General features: G+C 34.5%; 1 protein-coding gene across 2 annotated transcripts in view; it reads right to left on the bottom strand.

The window, feature by feature from the left end:
• TANK (TRAF family member associated NFKB activator) overlaps positions 1-25,336 on the bottom strand; it is a 75,153-nt gene that overhangs the window by 33,421 nt on the left and 16,396 nt on the right. For both annotated transcript variants that reach the window (XM_061200638.1, XM_061200648.1), the window contains exon 2: positions 19,855-20,002. In XM_061200638.1, coding sequence (XP_061056621.1) covers positions 19,855-19,953 — 99 coding nt within the window. In that variant the 5' untranslated portion in view covers positions 19,954-20,002. The remainder of the gene's footprint in view (positions 1-19,854; positions 20,003-25,336) is intronic.

Here is a 25,336-nt window from a genome sequence, read left to right as displayed (position 1 = left end):
AAAATGCTTTAAACACTGTAAAATTTTAAAAACCTTCTTAATTAAAGAAATTTCAGTTAAGAGTTCAATGTATAGTTTCTTGGATAAAAATTATAATTTAGAATTTAATCCTTAATAATAAAAAAAAAGCATGAATGACAAAATGGATATTATATTAAAGTTATTCTATAAAAATACCCACTAACTTTAAAAAGTGAAGATTTCATGTCTTTTAAATAAACACACTTTTGAATTTACTTTTAGAGTACAAAAACACAAAGGAAGTAGCTATAGCTAAAACACTATGAAAATCAAAGGGACATGTACAAATTATAAAATTACATTGATCAGAAACTTATAAGATTAAGTTTTAAGAAGTCAAGAGAACACATGGTTAATCTCTAGTGGATATCTTAAATACTTCAATTTCCCTTATATTTTTAATCCATTCACCTTACTATTTCATTGCAGTGGCTGTGAGAATTAAGCAATGAAAGAAGACACGAGTTTGCATTAGAGAATACAAATGCTGCAAACCCGGAATTTGAAAACATTCCATTACAATTATCAAATTAGCACAAAGTCTGAAAAATATATGACCAAAAAATAATAGAGAATTCTTTAACAATTTCTATCACTAGAAGAACATATAAATGACTAAATTGTAAATTCCTTGAAATATGAAATGGGGTTCTAATAATCTTGGACTGTACTTCAATAGATACTAAATATTCGATTTTGAGTTGATACTTAATCAAAGTTCAAAATTAATGAAGCTCTATTATTTTCAGAGATCTATAAATCTAAAGTTCTTTATAAATTACACAGCTGTTCCTAGATTCCCAAATTAGCTTAAGAAATGAAAGCAAAATACCACATTTTCCCAAATAAAAGGTGAAATTTTGTAAGTATTACACTTCAAACATGAGTAACTGACAAAGCTGGTAAATAACCCAAGTGGTGTGTTGTCTTTGCATGTTGCCTGAGGGTAGTATCATATAACTTGATACTCCCATAGAACTCTGCAAAGTAACTTACACATAGGAGGAATTCAGTACATGCTTATTGAAAAAATAAAAGAAATAAAGAATCCAATTAAAAGAAAATCAAAGTAAATTTTACTATTATGAAAAAAAGAATGAGTCTTTTGAATCTGTCTGAACCACATGTCCTATGACTAGGAGTCTGAGAACAGAACCTTGGATACCCAATTCCAGTCGAGGGCCAGGCTTCCCCAAATAAGACTTCTTATTCCTACATAAACTTACATCCAAGCCCCTAGAAAGAGTGAGTAGGTTGACTGTAAGAAGGGTTTAAACCTCTAATGCAAATTCTGTAATACTTTAAATTTACCTGGCTACACAGAGCCACCAGGGCTGAGGAATCAGCAAACACGCTGATATTACAGTCTGTACTATCTACTTCTGTGTATTTAGAACTTTCTCTAAAGAACTCAAAGCTTTTCATAAATATCAACGAAAAATTACCCATTCTTTCACTATTCTTTGAGAGCTACATATATTCTACTATCCAGCATTAAGTAACCAGTACAAAAAACTTAGAGACGGGCCCAGAATAAATGTATAAGTTATTCAAGCCTCAGTCCATTCTCCATGTACTATATATTTTTCCCCAACCTTACTGAAAAAACAAATGACTTGTATTTTCTTTTGGAACCAACTCAGAAAGCCTCTGCCAGGTAATTTTCATCTTCTAGTTTCTGGCTTAAAAACACACTTTAGCACATCTGCATATAACATATTACAATAAATGAATAATGCTGAAAATGTTTTCATTAGCTGGAAAAAAAAATCTATAGATCAACAATAATTTCAAGTTGAAGTTTTGAACTATTTCTTAAACAACTTAACAAAGTACTTTATAAACTTAAGCAAATTCTGTAATAATTTAAAAACCAATACTCTGGAAGTATAGCAGGGGAAATAGAACAGCAATGACCCATGTTCTTTTACTGTTCTTTCCACATACTTACATTATATCAATTACAGTGGTCTAGCCTAAACGTTTACATATATGATTTCCCTTTAGACTATGACCTCCTCAAGGGCAGAGACTATTTTCTCCTGAGTACCCCATCTCCAGAGTACAGCAGAGTACCTGGCACACACTGAGACGCTCAATATTAGTCGAATAAATAAACTAATTAAGTTTTATAAGGAAATATAAGAGAAATAGATATGCCTTCAGAAGTAACCTGAAGGAATGGAGATAAGGTTTTGCTTACATTTCTATAAGGAAAATAGGAAAAACAGAGACAGTAGGTCAGTAGGTAAATAAGACAAAAGGAAATTAAGTTTCAGAAGACGGATGCAAAAAAAATAGGCCATGTCTGAAGATTTTCTTTTTCTTTTTTTGGAAAAAAAGGGAAGCTTATACTATCAGAAAAAAACGTACTAATTCGAGAAGAGAAAATACATATTTAGAAAATAGTATAAAGCTTCTGACCACAAGGCTATGAGAGGGGAAGTCCAGAAGAGGATACTGTATCAAACTGGGAAATAACCAGCAGAATTCAGTTTACTTGCTATGTTTGGAAACTAACAGGAACAAGAAGTTTGGTTTTTTTTTTTCTTTTTAGTAAATGCTTTTGTTCACTGAACAGATGTTAACAAACTTACTATCTGAAAAGTCCTTTTAAAAGGTCAGATAATTGTTGCACTGTCACAGTATTTTTAAAAAAAAACCAGTACAATTACAAAGCAAGTACATTCCAGCACTACCAAAGATCCCACAGAACAGAAAAATCACTAACAACCACATTGAAAATGTACAACAGCAATGTCTTGTCAACACTTCTGTACAGAGCACAGACATGACAGCTAAAACAGAAGAGAAGATGCTTTTGACAGCCAGTGTGTGTGAATGATTCTTTGAGTCAGATGGCAGCAACAAGTTACCAACTAGGAGTTCTGCATGACAACTAACCATCCATCTGTATCAAACACCATCTGGCCGAGATGACTCTGGCTTCTGTGTATTTGACACTCCTTCCAGTTCCAAAGACTAGCAAAACAAGTGGTCTACCAGCATCTAAAGAGGTAAACAGGTACTTAGGTACTTGGTGCCAGAATGTACTTTGTATTCTTTCTCAGTGTTCAAAAGCAAAACTTAAAACAATGGTGATTAAATACAGTACACATCTTGAATTTACTAAAAATGGTTGTCCATACATACTCTCGACTATCATAAATAAAGCAAAAAGCTTATCTTAAGAAATGTCCCTTTATCCAGGCAAAATTTCAGTCCATCTTCAAAACTAAGGCAGCATATTCTCTATAAGTTTGGACATACAGCTGCTCAAGTTTTCATGGGTTTCATAAATATTAATATAGAGTTCTAGAAATTGAATTTTTTTCTACTGCTGATACTGAAAATTCTCATTTTTCATATTTTCCAAAGCACGTATTTCCTAAATGGCAAAAAAAGTTCAAGTGTCCTTAAGTCATCCATAATTCTCTAAATAGGTCAAACATTATCTCTTCTCATCCTCAAGAACTAATCCCAATATTCTGAGAAATACCATTCTTTTCCTCTAAGTATAAAAAGAGTAAAAATTTTAGTAAATATTGAATGGATTAAAAGAAAAAGCCTTGGTTTAAAAACCTTTCAAACTGTTCCAAGATTAACAAAGAGAACAAAAGCTTTATTGAAGGATTTGCTTGGCTACCACAAAAGCTCTCAATAGGGAGCTCCACAGTTCATGAAGGAAGATAATTAAATATTAATTATTCCAATATAACACTTCAGACACAAACTAATTGTCTTATCTTGAAACTTTGGTAAACTAAAAACCAACTTCAATTTTAGGTTAAAAAAAAAAAAGAGACAGTATAGGATTAGCAACTCGGAGATTCGGTTTACACAGCTCATTGCTAAACCATTCTCTGCGATATTCTCCTGTAACTAGGGAGTTATAAACCCTGCCCTCTCCCACCTTTCCGATACCAAGACTTACCTAGGAGATCTGCAATTTGACAGATCAGATTATCAATCTGATTATCTACTATTAAGTGACAGTGCTGCCACCAATTTCTCTGCATGCCAAATGGTAAACTATTTTTATTTTACAATATTGCATTTTGGTCCTGATTAATTTATTCAGCTTCTTTGAGCCTTGGTTTCTTTCACTTTGAAATGAAAATAATATTTACTTACAGGATTGAAGGAGATTGTTTATTATGGCACATAATAAGCTCTTTGCAAACATTAGTTACTTTCCTGTAATAACGAACAACGTTTCCACATAATATGTATTACTATAGCATGTAGTGCATATGTCCATTAACTAAAGCTCCGATTATCACTGTACAGAGGCAATTTGTCACCAGACTTACCACACAACCACCCCATGCTCTAAGCCAGTTTCTCAGTCCTTCTAGTTCACTGTAATCTAGGACTCAGAAGCTTCTCTTCAAGAAATCAGTGTGGTATATCCATTGAATCAAAAACATTCTGTCAAGCAAAAAAACAAACTCTGGTTGTTCAAAGTTTACAAAGAGACAAAATAGGCTCAGAAATGATTAAGAAACAAAATTGTCATTAAAAACTACAAAAGTAGCACATTTGTTGAAAACAATGCAAAAAATAACAAAATGTCCACCATCACCACCATAACAAAACCCCAGACATGTACAGAGTAAAAGTGACAGTCTCTTCCTTTACTTTGCTCTCCTTTCCTCCTCAGAGGTAATTACTACTGACACTTTGGCATTTGTCCTTTCAAAACTTCTGTGTACATGTGTATGTATCTTTTTTAAAAAATGTGAACTGTTCTGCAACCAACTTTTTCATCAATACATTATCATCATATGATCATTTCACTGACTATTTACTATGCTCCAGAAATTAGAGAGCTTTATTTTCTCTATCTCACTTAATCCTTAAACTAACCTTCTGAGATTATTTCCCACATGTTATAGATGAGAAAACTGAGGCACAAAGAGTTACAAAATAACCTGCTCAAGGTTTCTCAGTAGGTAGTAGAGCTGGGATTTGAATACAGGTTTGCCTGACCACAATGCCCAAGCCCCTAAATAAGCACCATGGCTAGACTCATGTGAGTCTATCTAGCTCTACCAAGGTCCTCTTTTGTTATATATTCTCCCTTCAGGCAATCTCATTCCCAGTGGTTGGTTATTTCCCAGACTTTCAAATTCTCCTTCTAGCAGAACCCTCCTTTGAACTCTATATCTATGTGGCCAAGTGCTACTGAAAAAGCACTTCAGATTTTACTTACTCAAATCCGATGATCTCCTCCCTCCAACTAACAAACCCCTCAAACCCCCCGCAACCCCACCAAATCAGTCCTTTTCTAGTATTCCTTCTCTCAATACATGGCACCGCTATTTATCCAGAAAGCTACAACCATCCTTGACATTTACTTGTTCTATTGCCAATCCACCACCAAGTGTCAATTTTAATCTTAAATACTCTCAAATCTATCCACTTGTTCATTTCCAATGTAGATGTAACAGTTCAAGCAGCAAACATTAATGAACTACTGCAACAGCCTAACTGCTCTTTACAATCACTTCATAAAAATTGTCTTCTCTAAATTAGGTCAAATCCCTAATAGACATTTTAAAAGCAGTTTAATTTTCTTCCTAATACTTATCAGAGTTTGAAGCTTTGCATTTACAGGATTGTTTGACTAGTCTCTGCCTAACTAGTCTGTGCCACCATTTCATGAAGTAGGGAGCATTTCTGCTGCTCATTGTCGACCCAGTAACTTAGAGCAGTTCCTGATACAATACATTGAGTAGGTGCTCAAAACAATCTTTGAATGGGTATCATAATTTAAATATTCCTAATTATTAATGAATCTTCTTGAATATATATCCTAGCATTCCTGCCTAAAAGTTTTGACAGGACATATTTCTGAAAATTAAGACCTGGAGCAAAGGATACAAACATTTTAAATTCTAATAGGTGGAAAACAAGTTTATGGCAAAGTACTCACAATGTACAATAGAAGAAATAAGGCTTCGATCAGAAACAGCCAGAAGCACCTTTATTCTAATACCAGTAGCTTCAGTAGAAAAAAAAAAGAGTGAACTACTTTATTCCTACCGACACTTTACACCAAGATAAATGTTTTGAGGAGCAAAGAAAGGAAAAAAGGAAGAGTAGTACACAATAATGAGGCCATTCACATCTTAAGTGAAAGTAAAGACATTTTAAAATAAAGTAGTACGTAAAATAAAGGCACGTTACGCCTTTATGCATTCCTTTAAAACATGTTTTACAAGCTTTTATAGGTAACATAAGCCTTGAGAGTTTACATTTCACATGGGTCAAGACTAGCTCTAGAATAAAGCAATCTGACAACACAATCCTTATGGCTTTACATTTATTGTCAGAAAAACATTTAGATCTGTGATTTATGATAAAAAGATGGCATAAATTTAGTCTTATTTGAGGTTTTCACCTTATACCCACTGGTTAGTCAATAAGGCTCTTTGCTTAGCACACAGGATGATTTGAAATATTTTATATCCTTCACCTTACGTATCAGTACAAAGAAAAAGCAGTTTATAGCACAGCATCTGAACTATTTTAGAATTAAGAAAATTTCTTCCTTTCTGTACAAGTTATTGTAGATTTTTCTCTTTTAATCAAGAACTGGGCAAGAAGAGACAAATACTTCTTTTCTCAACAAGCAGATATTTTCTGATTACATAATACAAAGGCTCTGGGGACAAGCAGATCAAATGCAGGAAGTTTTCTGTAACAATCATTTATGAATATGGTAATCTGACTTTTAAATTGGCAATCAGTTTTTAAATTTTCAGATGTTTTTATTACTTTATTACTGATTCTTCTCTTGGTTAAAGAAACAATAGAGGGTACTTACGTCTTTTAAAAATATATTTGGTTTCTCCCACAAGACAGTGGCAGAAATGAGTGACAAGCAACTTGGTATAATAAAACTGATTTAATATTTAATTCCACACTGTGGAATCTTGTGATATTTGAAACTCCCTAGGCAACTTAACTAGTCAGTCACAAGATATGGCAAAGATTGCTAATTATTACCACATACGCATTCTCATTCTTTCTTTTAGTAATATAGACTTTTAAGTGGGCACATGATCATCCAGCTAGAGAATATATTTACTGGCCTTCCCCACTACTAGGTGTGACCATGTAACTAAGTTCTGGCTAACAGGGTATGAACAGAAGTGACCTGTCCAAATTCTGGACTACATCATTAAAAGGAAGTTGCTTGCTCTTCCCCACTTCTCTCTCTTCTTACTGGCAGGGAAATAACAAGTAGAGCAGCCACTGTGATTCTAGAGAGGGAAACTGTAATTTAGGGGTGAATGAGCTGCCTGACTAGCCCTGGCTACTCACTTCTGGACTGTTACATGAGAGAGAAATAAACTTCTATCTTATTTAAGCATGGTATTTCCTGATCTCTTTGTAACAATAGCTTATTCTATCTGCACAAAATTCAGGGGCCAAGCCAACTCTACCACTGCCCTATATAATAATCTCTTCTCTTATTCTTTAAGCACGTTAAAAGTTGTTTATGTCAGGGGCTACTGTGATTAAAATATTCCTCTACTTTGCAACAGTCAGAAGACCTTTTAGTCTGGGTATACCTAAGTGCTTATACAAAGCAAGAAACAGAATAAGCCATATTAGACTGTGAATCCTTTAAAAGGTACATTTTATGTTTTATGTATCTTTGAATCCCTAGCATTTATTATGTTCCTGGAACATCATAAATTATTTGTAGGATGAATAAAAGAAATATGAATGGCAAACTTTATACTCTAGCCTCTCTTAGTAAGAGATGTATAAATCACAAAGTAAGGATTTATCCAAGGATAGGGAAGATTATATTTGGTTATTTATAGCAATGGGAAGAAAACAGTTTGAAAACTTGGAATGGGCTGTGATTTAACTAGGTTAGTATAATGAATATGGACTTTTGAGTCAGATAAACTGTTTCAGTATAGATTCTGCCACTTATGTTAAAAAATTAACTTATTTCTGAGAGTCTCAGTTTCTTCATTTGAAAACAGGGTTAACAATGCCAACTTTGTAGGGCTGGGAGTATTTACATATAAAGTATGTGACTCTTGTAAAATATACTCATTCATAAAAAGTTAATTCTCCTTTCTGCTTTCTGAAGTAATATGAATTTAAGGATTGAAGGAGGGAAAAGGATACAATTCGTTCAGTATTTTCTGGGATTACCTGACATTTTTATATGGTCTAGAATAAAGGCTATACTGTAAGGAAGAGCTAAAAATATTCATGTTTTCTTATAGACTAGAGGTTCTAAGACAAACAATTTAATGTCATGGTGGTAGGTGTGCCTAGATGTAATAATGGAAAATTTGGTATAGAGAAGAACACCTCTTAGGGACCAGGGAAAGTAAATATACTTGATGATCAATAGTAGGATATTAGTAGCAGTATGAAGGATCATCCTTTGAAATTTAAGTGAGGTAATTTGGGATAAATAAAAGGCAGTATTATTCCACACAGTACCTTATGGAACTCATTACTCTACTCATACTCATACTCATTAATATGGTATAGGTGGGAAAAAATAGTGGATATATAAGTTCAGGTCTGACATTCAGTTTAATGTGCCTTCCAAGTGACAATAAGATATATGGGTCTAGAGCTCAGAGGGTAAATCTGGAGTAGGGAGATAAATTTAGGAGTCACTGTCATAGGTATTTGAAGCCACAGGAGAAGATGAAATAGCTCATACAAGAATATAAAGTAAGATGCAAAGAAGGCCTTGAATAAGTCAAATGTTTAGTGACCTGGTAGTAGAGAATAAACCTACAGAGAAAAATGAGGAACTGCAACCCAAAAAGGAATGAGAAAAATCAAATATGGTGTCTGAAATGTTAAAGAAAAATAGTGCTTTAAGTAAGAGGTAGTACAAGAGATATGATCAGTTATTAGATGGAATGAGGTAGTTCTGTGTGAACTTGAAAGACTATGGATGATTTTAGACAAAGAAGTCACAGACATGAAATCTGTGGTCAAGCAATTTTTTTTTTTTCAAATCATAGTTCTACTACTTATTAGTGATGTGGTTATGGGCAAGTTATTTCACCCTTTTTGTACTTCAGTTTCCTCATATGAAAGATAATTCTTCCTCATAAGAGCTGTATAATGATTAAATCAGATGACTGTAAAGCACTTTGGCAAACGTAAGCCTCAATAAATCTTAGTGATGATGATGGTGAAGATAAAGACATTTTAAAAAATTTAAAACCTTTTTCAAATTAGCATAACTCCATTTTTGAAAAAACATGATTCACATATTCTGGAAGGATATACATATATTACTAACAATGACTACCTCTGGGAAGTGAGGGAGAGGACCATCACTTTATATTCTGTGTATCTTGGATTATTTGCATTTTTTTCAATAAGCATGTGCTGCTTTTGTAATTTTGGCCAATAGTATTTAAAAAAAATCACTTACCTGCCTTATTTGTCTTTGTCTCCTTTATTGATTTCGAATACTCAGATGTCTTTGCTTGACAGAATGTTCTTAAATGGATGTAGCACACTGATTTTTCAAAGAGGAGCTTCTGAGTCTTAAACTGCAGTGAACTAGAAGAAATGCTGTGAGAAGAACTGACTTGGAGTATGGACAGCTAAGTGGTAAAAGGCAGGCGAATCTGTACAAACTGATGAATGACAGGTGAACAGCAATAAAACATAGATAGTAGGAGAATCTAGGCTACACTGATTTTTGTTTTTTGGTAATAGATTTTTTGAAAGTTGTGGTAAAATATATGTAACATAAAATTTGCCATTTTAACCATTTTTAAGTGTACAGTTCTGTGGCATTAAGTACACTTACATTGTTGTGCAACCATCACCACCATCCATCTCCAGAATTTTTTCATCTTCCCCAACTGAATATGTCCTTTTAAACACTAATTCCCCACTCCCTTCCCCCAGCCTCTAGGAACCACCCTACTACTTTCTGTCTCTCTGAATCCAACTAGTCTATCCATTGTATGTATATACCACATTTTGTTTATCTATTCATCCATTGAGGGGCACTTGGGTTGTTTCCACCTTTTGGTCTCTAAATAAGGCTGCTATGAACATGGGCATACAAATATCTCTTTGAATCCCTGCTTTCAGTTCATTTGGGTATATACCCAGAAGTGGAATTGCTAGATTATATGGTAATCCTATGTTTTGTTTTGAAGAAACATCATTTATTTTCCACAGTGGATACACTATTTTACATTCCCATCAGCAATGTACAAGAGTTCTAATTTCCCCACATCCTCACCAATACTGATTTTGTTTTTTTTTTTTAATTTTATTTTTTATAATAGCCATCCCAATGGGTATAAAGTGGTGTCTTACTGTGGTTTTAACTTGCATTTCCCTAATGATGTCGAGCATCTTTTCATATGCTTATTGGTCATTTGTGTTAACTTCTTTGGAGAATGTCTATTCAAGTCCTTTGCCTATTTTTTAATCACGTTGCTTTTTGTTATTGAGAGTAGGAGTTCTTTATATATTCTAAATATCAATCCTTTATCAGATAAATGATTTGCAATTATCTTCGCCCATTCCTTGGGTTGCCTTTCACTCTGTTGATAGCGTCCTTTGATGCACAAAAGTTTTAATTTTGATGAAGTCCAACTTATCTAATTTTTCTTTGTTGTCTGTGCTTTTGGTGTCATATCTAAGAAGTCATTGCCAAACCCAATGTCATGACGCTCTCCCTCTATGATTTCTTCTAAGAGTTTTATAGTCGCTCTTGCATTTAGGTCTTTGATCAGGTTTAAGTTAATTTGTATATGGTGAAAGGTAAGGGTCCAACCCAAGAACACAGACTTTCCCCCATATGTTTCTCCTTTTAATTTTTTCTTCTTCTGGCTGCTCTGTGCAGCTTGCAGGATCTCAGTTCCCCGACCAGGGATTGAACCGGGCCACCGCAGTGAAAGCCTGGAATCCTAACAACTAAGCCACCAGGGAACTCCCTCTTCTTTTAATTTCTTTCAGCAACATTTTGTAGTTTTCAGTGTGTAAGTCTGTCGCCTACTTGGTTAAGTTTATTCTTAAGTATATTATTCATTTTGATACTATTTTAAATTGAATTTTCTTAATTTCCTTTTCAGTTTGTTTAATGTTAATGATTTCTGAGTGTTGACTTTGTACCCTACAACTTTGCTGAATTTGTTTATTAGTTCTACTAGTTTGTTTGATGGAATCTTTCGGGTTTTCTACACACAGGATCAAGTAATCTGCAAACAAATGGAGATAATTTTTCTTCTCCCCTTCCAATTTGGATATTGCTTTTCTTGCCTAATTGCTTTGGGTAGGACTTACAGTGCTATGTTGAATAGAAGTAGTGAAAGTGGACATCCTTGTCTTGTTCCTGATCTCAGAGAAAAGGCTTTCAGTCTTTCGCCATGGAGTATTATGTTAGCTGTGGGTTTTTCATATATGGCCTTTATTACGTTGCAACAGTTTCCTTCTAGTCCTAGTTTGTTGAGCGCTTTTATTAAAAAAAAGGTGTTATCAATTCTTCTGCATCAATTGAGATGATCGTGTGGTTTTTGTCCCCCTCTTCATTCTGTTAAAGTGGTGTATTACATTGACTGATTTTGATTACATTGATTCACTTGACCATCCTTGCATTGCAGGAATAAATCGCACTTGGTCAAGGTATATAATCCTTTTAACATGCTGTTGAATTTCATTTGCTAGTATTTTGTTGAGGATTTTTGTATTAATATTCATAAGACATATCAGCCTGTAGTTTTCTTGTAGTGCCTTTGTCTGGCTTTGGGATTAGGGTTGCTGGCTTCATAGAACTGAGTTAGGAAAGTGTTCCATCTTGATCAATATTTTGGAAGAGTGTGGGAAGGTTTGGTGTTAATTCTTCTTTGAATGTTTGGTAGAAATCACCAGGGAAGCCATTAAGTTCTGGGCTTTCTTTGTTGTAAACTTTTTGGTTACTGTTTCAACCTCTTTACTAGATATAGGTCTATTCAGATTTTCTATTTCTCCATGTTCCAGTCTTGGTAGGTTGTGTGTTTCTAGGAATTTGTCGATTTTATCTAGGTTATCCAATTTGTTGGTGTACAATTGTTCATAGTACTTTTGGAATTCTTTTTATTTCTGTAAAATTGGTAGTATTGTCCCCTATTTCATTTCTGATTTAGTTATTTGAGTCTTCTTTTTCTTAATCAATTTGGCTAAAGATTTGTCAATTTTGTTGATCTTTTAGAAGAACCGATTCTTGGTTTCATTGGCTTTATTAGTTTCTAGTCTCTATTTTGTTTATCATTGCTCTAATCTTTACTATTTCCTTCTTTCTGGTAGCTTTGGGTTTATTTTGTTCTTTTTTTAGTTTCTTAAGGTGTAAAGTTAGGTTACTGATTTGTGATCTTTCTTCACCCTTTCAGCACTGCTTTCACTGCATCCCATAAGTTTTGGTATGTTGTGCTTTCATTTTCATTTGTCTCCAAGATATTTTCTAATTTCCCTTATGATTTTTTCTCTGACCCATTGGTTATTTAAGAGTGTGTTATTTAATTTCCACATACTTGTGAACTTCTTAGTTTTCCTTCTGCCATTGATTTCTAGTTTCATTCCACTGTGATTAGAAAAGACACTTTGTATGATTTCAATCTTTTTAAATTTATGGTGCCTTTTTAATGGCTTAAAATATGGTCTTAGAGGGCTTCCCTGGTGGCACAGTGGTTAAGAATCCGCCTGCCAATGCAGGGGACACGGGTTCGAGCCCTGGTCCGGGAAGATCCCACATGCCACGGAGCAACTAAGCCCATGAGCCACAACTACTGCGCCTGCGTGTCTGGAGCCTGTGCTCCGCAACAGGAGAGGCCGCAACAGTGAGAGGCCCGCGCACCGCGATGAAGAGTGGCCCTCGCTCGCCACAACTAGAGAAAGCCCTCGCACAGAAACAAAGACCCAACACAGCCAAAAATAAAATAAATAAATTAAAAAAAAAAAACCATGGTCTTAGAGAATGTTTCATGTTAACTTGAAAAACATGTGAATTCTGCTACTGCTGGGTGGAATATTCTGTATATGTCTGCTATTTCCAATTGGTCCATGATGTTGTTCAAGTCTTCCATTTCCTTATTGATCATCTTTGTCTGGTTGTTCTATCCATTAATGGAAGTGTTGAAAGTGAGATATTGAAGCCGCCTATTGTTACTGTAGTCATCTATTTCTTCCCTTAAATACTATAAATTTGTGCTTTGTATAATTTTGAGTTTTGATGTTCAGTGCATATATGTTTATAACTGTTATATCTTCTTGATACCACGATCCTTTTATCACTATGTAATGTCCCTCCCTTTTTTTGTAACAATTTTTGACGTAAAGTCTACTTTGTCTGATATTAGTAATAGCCACACTTGCTCTCTTTTGGTTACTATTTGCATGGAGTCTTTTCCCATCCTTTCATTTTCAATCTATGCATGTTTTAAAATCTAAAGTGAGTCTTACAGACAGCACATAGTGGAATCCTGTTTTTTTATCCATTATGCTAATCTATGTCTTTTGAGTAGGGTGTGACCCATTTACACTTAAAGTAATTACCCATAGGGAAGTACTTACTTTTGTCATTTTGTTCTTTATTTTTTGTATGTCTTATAGCATTTTGTTCCTCATTTATTCTGCTACTGCCTTCCTCTGTATTTAGTTGTTTTTTTGTAGTGACACACTTTGATTCCCTTCTCCTTTCCTTTTGTGCATATTTTATATTTTCTTTCTGGTTATCACTGAGATTACATATAATATCCTGAAGTTATGACAATCTATCTCAAATCGACAACAACTTAACTTCAGTTGTATACAAAAACCTTATGCCTTTATAGCTCTGCCCCCCACTTTGTTATTGATGTCACAAATTTCACCTTTATATACTGTGTACCCATTAATATAGACTTAAAATTGTTTTTTATACATTTGTCTTTTCAATCCTGTAGAAAATAAAAAGCAGAGTTACAAACCAAAATTACAATAATACTGATTTTTATATTTGTCTATGTATTTACCTTTCCCAGAGGACTTTATATTTTTACTTGGCTTCAAGTTACTCTCTAGCACTCTTTCACTTCAACTTGGACATTCCTTAGCACTTCTTGTAAGTCAGGTCCAGGGGTAATGAACTCCTTCCACTTTTGTTTGTCTGGGAATATTTTAATTTCTCCCTCATTTCTGAAGGACAGTTTTGCCAGATATAAAATTCTTGGTTAACAGTTTTTTTTCTTCAATACTTAAAATACATCATCCCATTGTCTTCTGGTCTGCAAGGTTTTTGCTGAGAAATCCACTGACAGCTTTACTGGGGTTCCCTTGTACATGATGAGTCACTTTCCTCCTGCTGCTTTCCAGATTCTACCTTTGTCTTTCAACAGTTTGATTATAATTTGTCTTGATGTAGGACTCTTGGATTTATCCTACATGAAGTGTGTTGAGCTTCCTGGATTTGTATATCCATGTTATTCCTCAAACTTGAGAAGTTTTATTATTTATTCAAATAATCTATTTCTTCAAAAGAACTTCTCTCTTCTCCTTCTCCCATGATGCATATATTGCTGCACTTGATAGTGTCCTGTAAGTCCCTTAGGTTCTGTTGACTTTTCTTTCTTTTTTCTTTTTGTACCTCAGGCTCCATTTTTTCAAATGACCTGTCTTTAAGTTCATTGATTCTTTCCTCTGCCTGTTCAAGTGTATTCTTGAACCCCTCTAGTAAAATTTTTATTTTGTTCATATTATTGCTTTCCCGATTTCCTTTAGTTCTTTGAGTCTGGCTTCCTTCAGCTCTTTGAGCATATTTACAACAGTTATTTAAAAATCTTTGTCTATTAAGTCTGATGCATGTGTTTCTTCAGGGGCTGTTTCTGGAAATTTATTTTGTTCTTTTGAAAGGGCCATGTTACTTCCCTGGTGGTCCAGTGGTTAAGAATGTGCATTTCAGCAAGCCTGGCATCTCACATTAAAATGGGAATAATTATGTTGTCTCTTGAGGATACAGATGCCTCTGTAACCCCCTCATATGAAGCTGTCTAGTGTCATATCAAACCACAGGGGTTGGGTGATGGAGTTAGATGTGGGAGAACAAAAAGATAAGTATGATCTTGCTTCATTATTGCCACTTCTGGGCCATTACTCGTTTAAACTTAAGCAAAAGACTATTCACAAGGCATTCATTTATACCAGTCTCTCCTCAAAACAGTTATCTTCCAAGATTCTAGTCATTTCCTCACATTCAAGAATTTTTGCTCTTCCTTTCACAACAGTCCCTCTAAATGCTCCTAAACCTACCACCATTCTAGGAGAATTGCTCTAGTCTTAGAGTTTCTTGAATTCCTCAATCTCATTCCAGCTACCCACTTTTATGACTCATTATGAAGATAGAAGATCCTAAACATCTATATTTACTCATTGACAATAACCTATCCTTTGAACTCTCACATTCTTCTACTCCCTCTGTATCTGTTCTCTCACTTCATGAACACTTCAGCCATAAACCCCCTTTTTGTTCTTACTCTGTTAGATTCCTCCTAGATTAGCTTCTTTCTGATTTTAGCTTGTATCGCAAAGCACATATTTCAATTGCTTTAGTATGCACTTTCTGGCCACCTAACCAGAAATTCTTCTACTCTTAACTCTACAATCTCTTAATCCTGAATTTGGCCACCCACTTGTTCTACTTCTATATCAAGAAACTTGCTGAAAAAATAGCCAGCAAACATGGATTGACACCACCAAAAATTCATGGTAAAGGCTGGATGCAAAATTTTTCTTCTTTCTTTTCTTAACTGAAGCTTTCAAGTCTTTATTACCACTTTCAGAATATCCTAAAATCATTTCACTCAGTAGATGACCTTATCTTGTATTTCACAGGAAAAAAATGGACTCTCATATGATAACCCTACTATTTTTTGTTTATTTGATTTTTTAAATTGAATAAATTTGACATGTAACATTTTGTAAGTTTAAGGTGTAGTGTGTTACTTTGATACATTTATATATTGTAATAGGATTGTTGTAGTCATATTTTTCACATTAAATAATTATAGTACAATACTATTATCTATATTCGTTATACTGTGCATTGGATCTCTATGGCTTATTTACTACTTGTTACAAATTTAAACACCATCAGTCTTATCTGCCCCCCTCCAACTCCTTAGTAACCACCATTTTACTCTCTGTTTTTTACAGGTTTGACTTTTTTTGGATTCCAGATATAAGTGATTCATGACAACCCTTTTAACTTCCTGCCACCTCCACCTCTTATCTGCAAACTTATTTTCATTTGCAGCTATTTCTCTCTCTTGCTCCCTCCAATTCTTAGAGGAATGGGTGTTTCTCCTCTTGTTCATAGTAAATTCCTTAACCTATTTCTGAATCTCCAGTGACCAACTGGTTTTCCTTATTTTCTTCCTCTTACCCTCCTGTCCTTCATATTTTCCTTCACCCCATACATATAACTCAGAAATGTTATAAACATTCAAGGCTATGATGAAATCTGTTGTTCTATAACCTATATCTATAATCTCCAATTCAGAACTCTACCTAGGCTTTTAGGTCCATATTTGCAACCATCCATTGGACATTTTCACCTGCATGTCCCATAGGTAACCAAACCTAATAACTAAAATCTAATTATACATCTTATTTCCCAATCCCTTAAATCTGAACCTTCTTCTCCATTCTTGGTTTCAGTTCATCAGCACCACGATTAATCCAGTCTTCTCTTCCAGATACATGGGTATCATCTTAGAATCTATGCCATCACCCTCAGAAGTGGCCTACATTCAGATGCCACCTGCTTTTCATTCTATCTCCTAAATAAGTCTTAGATTTCTTCCCAAATTTATTCCCAATGTTTAAGTCCTCATTTTGATCGCTTGAAATGATTGCATTCATTCTTTCTTTTGTAAATTGAAGCATATGTATTTAATATATGCATATTAATAGAAATATAATTTTTTATATATATATATATATATATATATATTAAAATGCAACTTGATGGTTGCCACTTATTTTTATATTCCTGGATCTTAGACCATTGCTTAGCATCAATATATGTTTGTTGAGTGAATTCCAGACTATCCTCTATCCTATTTATCCTCTATCCCACTGTCAGGAAGACTTTTCTAAAGCATATATTAAATCCTTCAATAAATTTTGAATGAGTAAGAATACAGTACAAACTACATAGTCATAATCATCGAGACAGGGCTCTAATCTACCTTCACAGCTTCTTTTCCTATACTGCCCTATAGTTCCTTTTGGAGCCATAGAATCACCTTATGGTACATAAAACATACCATACATTCCCTCACTTCCAAGATTTTATTATATACTATTCTCTCTCTGCTTGCAGGATCCGTCTTCCCTAATTTACCCAACTCCTCCTAATCTTAGCTAAAGGGTTGGGCTTAGTAGTGGACTTATGACCTGATCCTTCCAGACTGAGACAGATGCCTCTTCTCTGTGCTCACATATTATCCTGCACAGATCTCTACTGTAGCACTTAGTATGCTATGGTAATAACTTGATCTTCCTTTTTTACTTATTGAAAGTTCCTTAAGGACATAAACTATATTTTATTTCAGTATTCTCAGAACCTCATTAAGGACCCAGAACACAGCAGACACTCAATAATGTTTCTTAAATAAATCAGAATATTTAGAGTTTAACATATAAGAATATATAGTATACATTTTTTCTTCCCGTTCTTGAGAAACGTAAAAAAATATTTCCCTTTCCCCTCTTTAAGATAACTGCTGCTGTGAGTGAAGGTTTCTTCCACGGCAGATAAGAGATTAAATTACAAAAGTTTTCAATTGCTTACCACTGGCCAGTGCAGAAAGAGGAGGAGACAGAGAAATTCCTGTGTCTGCCTTAACCCAAGAATATCTCAATACTCCTTTTCCCTAATTCTGTGTTTCCTAACTTTTCTAGAACACGTACAGCATTGTTGAAGTTTCTTAATGAACCTAATGGGAAAATAAGAAGAATAAAAGCTGGGAGTTTTTGTTTTGTTTTTTAAAAAGTGATTATGCCTTATACATGAACTGGAAGGGAAAAGAAATCCAAACTTCATTTCAATAATCGAGAAAGTGCCTGTCATTATCCCATCTCTGTTTCTCTTATGCACCCCTAATGAAGACCTCTAGCCCAATAAGTTTACCTGTATAACTGTCAGTATTCTTTTGTAAATCAAAAGGAGAATCACAAAGAATAATGATAATTTCTGAGGAATGCAGTGAAGTATGTATAACAGCTAGCTTTATAGTAGATGTATCAAATGGAAAGGAGGAAGGGAATTGTGTAGTTCCTATATTTATGGAAGAAACTAAGAACCGCATGGCTAGCATATTTCTTAGACTTCAGAATTTCACAGGCTAGTAAATTTATTTTTTTTAATTGAGGGAACCAACATAAGATCCTCCACTTTCAACTGCCTATGCAGGAATAATTTAACATAGCAGGCCTTAGGCTGTTTATCTTCAGAAAGGCCTATTTGCAAGGCTGGCCCTTGACAGCATCTGGGAACTTGATTTTTGAAAACATTTAAGTGATGAGATTCTAAATGCTGTGCCAGCCTACTTAGACTGTACCATGAGATTTATGGTGAATAACTACTTTCTTTCTGAGAATCTGAAATTCTGGTTGACAGAGGGTGCCTATGTAACCAGCCCTTAAAAAAACCCAACCTCTTGAGTCTCAAATGGAGTTCCCCATGCCAAAACACTGCAAGTGTGTTGAGTGAATTTTTGAAGCTGGAGAGAGGGTGCACTCTGTGGGACCTCTCACAGGAGGGAAAGAGCGTAGGAAGCCTGCGCACAGATTCCTCTAGACTCCACCTGATGTCTTTTTCCATTAGTGATCTGGCTGTGTATCTTTACAATGTCTCTGTAATAAATCTTAGCTCTGAGTATGACAGTATACTAAGTCCTGTGAGTCCTTCTAGAGAATCGCAGAATGTGTGGGTGGTATTGGGGACCCCCAAAACACTAAGTAATGATATTAAACAAGCAAACAAAAAACTCTATGATCATCATTCAATGAATATATATGTTAATAAAATTTTGCTCTTTATTCTGACAGTACAGAAACATGGAAACAGTATCAGAATAAAGGACAGAATTTTAAACGGAATAAATTTAGCATTGTAAGAAGTTCATTACATTATTCTCATTTTTCTCATTTTGCTGTAGACCAGTGAAAACCTTATAATGGACCAATAACAGACATGTGCCTGGTAACTACTAGACCAAGTAATTTTTGCCTGGGTATACCTTTCTTCCAATTTACTTTCTTTTGAAACTGAAAGCACTAAACAGAAGTTTTATGTGTACAGGAGTAATTTAAAAAAGCTGAACATTCTGGTAAGCCACTAAAGATTTCACTGAAATAGTTGATTTTTAACTGTTACATTTAAAGAATGGAAGACTATTATAAATTAATAACAAATTTAGTTCCAGGATATTTTAAGATTTGTATAGTCTTCTCACCAGCCAAATAACAATGTAAAAAAAAAACCAAAAAATAAAACTAGCTGAGATAGTAATACTTCTGACTTTCAGTTTGTCATTTTATTTAAAAATCATTTATGGAAGATAACATTCTTATCTTTCCTCAATACAATCACCTTAAAATGAATTCTTCCCACAGGTCACAATGGTTTTAAAAAAGATAGCAAATAAAAATCTCAAATTTCATCCATTAATATATCACTGTGTTTTAGTTCTTCAAGGCACTTTCTAACAATATAATATTTTCCATTGCACAACACTCAAATTCCATTTACCAGGGTAAATAACTTTCAAAACCAAAACCACATACCTTTTGCTGTAGTTCTTTTACTGCTGAATCTCTATCCATGCATGCCTGTCGAAAGGCTTCATAAGCTTTATTGAGTTGCTCGCCAATGTTTTTATCCATTCCTCTCCGTCCTGTAGCATCACTATAAATGATGGAGTAAATGACAGGTCTGGAAAATAATTGAAAAATTTAGACAGCTATTAAGTTATATAAATCTCATTTAAAAAATGTACCTCAAAGACAGTTCTATATGGTTTATCATGAACATTATAGCACCAAGTACTATAAAGTTTTATAAAGGCAAAAAAGCCTCATTTAAAATCCTGATCAGAAATATTGTGAAACCTTAACTTCTACAATTTTTAAATATTCTTTACTAATGTTTAAGGAGCAATTAGGGTTCTAGTTCATAAAGATGTTACTTTGCAAATGGTATTCTATAAATGCAAGCTAAAAATGGAAAAATATAAAAGGCCATTTGTTATTAATCTTTATTACAGAAATGCACAACAGGATTAGCAATGTGAGAAGGGACTTCTTTTTACTAAACGGACAGTTACTCCCACTTACAAGGTAAATGCTTGCTACACTGAAATTAGAGCAAAATTAAGTAGATAAATGTTTGTGCATGGAGTTCACACTGTTGTTATCACAGAGCAATTAAAATGTGTGAAAATGCTCTTATTTTAGCACAAAATCTAGGGAGAGCTGCCGTTGGACTGTACATTAAAAAAGACAAATCACATCCCATCAGTCCTACCCCTATGCTCTATTAGTTTTCCAACTTTTTTGCTATTTCTGAACTACAGGTGATTTACTCAGTGGAGGTAATTTACTTTTATCGTCTCAACTTGCATAGCATCTCTAATGACATTCCCTGACTCTGAGCAGAGGGTCATCTAATGACTGATTCTTCCTGTCAAGCTGTAAAAACCACACCACAGAGCCTTTCTCTTTAATCCTCTGAAAGCCACAGGGTAGACAAAGTTCTCTATCAGTCATAGGGGATTTGGGGGGTACCAAATTATTTCACTCCCTTATGATTGGAAATCCTTCGTAACAGTCTCTAACCTTTTATAACACTTTTATTTTATCTTCAGGTATACATGCTTTAAAAAACTTTCAGTATTTTACATTAAGATGTTCATATAACATAAATTCACCATTCTAAAGTATACACTTCTGTGGTTTTCAGTATATTCACAATGTTGTGTAACCATCACCAATATCTAATCACAGAACATTTTTATCACCTCAGAAAGAAACCCTGTACCTATTAGCAGTTAGTCCCAATTCACATCTCCCTTCTATCCCCTGACAACCACTAATCTACTTTCTGACTCTATGGATTTGCCTACTTTGGACGTTTGGAGTCATAAAATACATGGCCTTTGTGTCTGGCTTTTTTCATGTAGCATAGTATTTCCAACCTTTAACCATGTTGTAGCATGTAACAGTACTTCATTGTTTTTTATGTCTGAATAATATTTCATTTTATGAATATACTACATTTTGTTTATTCATTTCTCAGTTAATGGACATTTGGGTTGTTTCCACTTTTTGGTTATTTTGAATAAAGCTACAATTTGTGTATACATATCTGTGTGAACATATGTTTTTAATCTCTTAGATATATGCCTGGGAGCAGAATTCCTGGGACAGATGACAATTATGTTTAACTTTTTGAGGAACTGCCACAAAAGTTCCAGACATTTCCACAGAAGCTGTACCATTTTATATTTCCACTAGCAACGTACAAGAGTTCCAATTTCTCCACATCTTCACCAATAATTGTTGTCCATTTAAAAATTATATGCTAGGATCCTAGGGGGTATGAAGTGATACCTCATCAGTTTTGATGTTGAGCATCTTTAGTGCTTATTGGTCATGTGCATATCTTCTTTGGAGAAATGTCTAGTCAAGTCCTTTGCCCACTTTTCATATATACATACATATATATATAATTTGTAATATTTTCTCCCATTCTATAGATTATCTTTTCATTTCTTTGATAGTGTCCTTTGACAAAGTTTTTAGTTTGATGAAGTCCAATTTATCTATTTTTTTTTTTGTTCTTGTGCTTTTCATATCATATCTAAGAAACCATTGCCTAACCCAAGATCACATGGATTTTCACCTGCATTTCCTTTTAGAAATTTTATAATTTTAGCTTTTACATTTAGATCTTTGATCCATATTGCGTTAATTTGTATAATATGGTATGAGGTAGGGCTCCAGATTCATTCCTCTGCATGTGGCTAGCCAGTTGTCCTGGTATCATTTGTTGAAAAGGCTATTCTTTTCCCACTGAATGCCCTTGGCAGCCTTGGTGAAAATCAGTTGACCATAAATCACAATGCCCTTTTATATACCTAGGTAACATTTCAATCCCATCAGCCAGTCTTTCACTTTAAGATACTAAATACACTCCTAAGTTATTTTCTAGGCTTGATAAAAACAATTTCAAGGATTTTATTATGGGGATTACAGTGTCTTTACCTGGTGAAGCAATGAAAGAATGATATATTTTTTAGGCACTCCACTTGAAATTTGTTTTTACTGCTACCTCTGATAGATGGAAAAGATGAAATACTGTTAGGATAATTAACATTGCCAGGATCTCTGACATACCATAGACACTATGGAAACATGAGTAATTAGCATGAACACAAAGCATCACTTTGAGTATTTATTTAGATACTATTATCATTCAAAAAATTGATTTAGGGTGGCTTAAAAAAACACACAAGATTAAAAATAAGTATATAAGCAGGAAAAGAAAAATAAGGGTAGGTAGCTACAGGGACTATAGTATACTGTAATATGCTCATGCAGAAATTAGATGATTTAAGTAGCTAAGTGGCTAGGTTGTCTATCACTGTCTTAATAAGCTGCAGATGTCATAACAAATTGTCAATGTAAACCACACCTATATTTATCTGGGACAAACAAGAGGCTTGAATTGGGAACCCATCTAGTTTCTTGTTTTGTTCTATCACTGACTGACCCTGTGAGCTTAGTTCAGGGCCACTAAATCTTTTTGGACTCAAGTTTCTATCTCTTCAAAACAAAAAAAGATGTCTGGATTCAATTTCTAAGAAACTTCTTTGTTCTACAGTTCTTGAGTCTGTGAATCTAAAAATGCATGTCTGTTCCATCAAGAAGGTGCATTCTTGCTTTTAAAAATGTAAATACAGTACTAAAAACAGCTGCATCATATGCAAGTAAATCATGTGCAGCCTTCATTTCAGTTCCTTGAATTAGATCACACAAATGTCACTAGGAAGAGTTACTGAGTAAATTCCACATGGATGCATCCTATTTCCTGAAATAAGAATGTATGCTGGGGAGATATGATTCAGGTCAATACAACTAAATAAATGATACATTTAATTCCTATCTCACAACCAAGAAAATTGGGTGTTAGATCAGTGACACTGACCAGAGAAAAAGGAAACAGTCTCTGGGACCCAGCTAATTAAATTGGACAGATTTCAAATATTAACACCCTGAACTTTAAAGCCACTTGTTCCTCTATTTTTTAAAGCATTTGTTAAGTGTAAAATTAATTTTACAATTTAAGAGGCAGTCACAATTCAATTACATTTTGGTATGCCTTCTGCAAAACTTGCCAGGCTCCAGGGAAATGGTTTTATTTATAATAAACATGCTCAAACTCAAATCAAATGGCCACTCTCATCCCCTAAACCCAGGAGGTCCAAGCTAGAGCCAGCTCTGCCTTGGAAACATTCTTCTAGTTATGGCTTCACTCTTTTAAATGTATTTTAAGGAAAGCCTTCCGTGGTAATTTCTTTATTTCTGGGTTTGGTTTACTGGTTTCCTCATACCACACAAGGAAAAACTTAACTCACTGATGCCCAAGACAGTAGCTGGGTGGGCAGAATACAAAGCATTCCACCCCCCGGGTAATCCTGGCTTCAGGATAGTCCTGTCACACCCACCTCTATTCCTCTGACAGAAGTTCCTTTTTTCCTTTGGGTTGTTCCTGTAAGATGGAAAATGGAGGGTGGCAAGTTCCTATTCTGCCTCGAGGTCCAGCATGTGCTTGCACAGGAAGAAGTACTAAGAAAATCCCTGGGCATCAGGCTGCTTCCTCTTTCATTGATCCTTGGTTCATAATGAAACTGTTCTAGGATAGGAGAATCAGCCTGCATGAGGGCAATAATTTTATTTTCCCTTGGTAAAATTTCCCAGCTCCAACAAAGGTGTGTCAACTACTAGGGCCAAACTTTGATTTCAATAACATATATGCCATTATGATTCAATTAAATTAGAAAAACTGAAGTACGTGTTTGCTTAATACATGTAAGGCACTATGTGGGATGCAGCAAGGGGCTTTAGGGATAGTGCCACCTTAATGTTGTGTTCCTTTTACAAAGTTTTTCACCAGCTCTTCATTTCCTGTTACTTGTATTCCAATCTGACTGATAAGGCTCAAAGGAGTTAAATGACCTGCATACAGCTACAAAGCTATAAGCAAGTGACTGGGACTAAATCTTTGAAACTCTTAGTTCAAGGATTGTTTATTAAAGCCAGCTGCAAAGTATTCTCCTAGAATGCCATGATGGATATTTCATTCCATAAAACATTTACTGAGTGCCAACAAAAAACAAAGCCTGGGCTGGGCGCCACTGATGTAGTGAAAACAAAACAGACATGAAACCTACCCTGACCAAGGCACCATTAGCTGTAACTTAAAGAATATATATGAGCACCTGGAGATATTTAAAGGCTAGAGTTTGGAAAGGAAAGTGCTCACATCTATTTACAAGGTTTAGGAAAGGCTTTGAGAGGTAGATGGCATTTGACTTGGGTTTTGAATTATGGGTAGGGATGACCTCACCCATTCCTTTTATTTGACTGTCAAATAGCAGTCATCCTTTCTAAAACAGGTTCCTGACAGCTATAAAGATATTTTTTTGTGCTAGATAATATCCATTCTTCACTAAAACAGCCCAGGATTACATACATTTCTTACGCATTGTTCAGTTTGAACTTCCAGATCAGGACAACTCTGCAAACCTGAGACAATTCTTAAGTATAACAATTACAGTTACTTATAGAAGTGATTAATTAGGCTAGTGCTTGTCCATGATGCTTGAAAAGAAGCAAGGGTAGTAACGAAATAAAGGACAAGTCCTATATCTGCTCTGGACCTCGATTTTCCTTGCTTTTAAAATGAAGAGGTTACAAGACATAATCTCCTTCAACTTTATGATTAGACAGCATTTCTAAACAAATACAGAGTATAGAAGCTTTTGCTTGGCAAATATAGTGATTTATTTTTCCTCATAAATGATATCATAGATTTAAAAGTTACAAGCCAGTTGATATGGTAATTCATTTAAAGATAGTGAGACGTATGGAATAAAGTTATATGGGATGTCCTAGAAGAGATATGATACTGTGAAAATATGTGATATGAAAATACATGATGTAACACTGTGAAAATTAATGACTTTATTTAATAACAATTATATAG

The sequence above is a fragment of the Eubalaena glacialis genome, chromosome 1 (assembly GCF_028564815.1).
Source record: "Eubalaena glacialis isolate mEubGla1 chromosome 1, mEubGla1.1.hap2.+ XY, whole genome shotgun sequence".
Lineage (NCBI taxonomy): Eukaryota > Metazoa > Chordata > Mammalia > Artiodactyla > Balaenidae > Eubalaena > Eubalaena glacialis.
The sequence above is the reverse complement of the archived record's forward strand: the minus strand, read 5'-3'. Positions and strand labels throughout refer to the sequence as shown.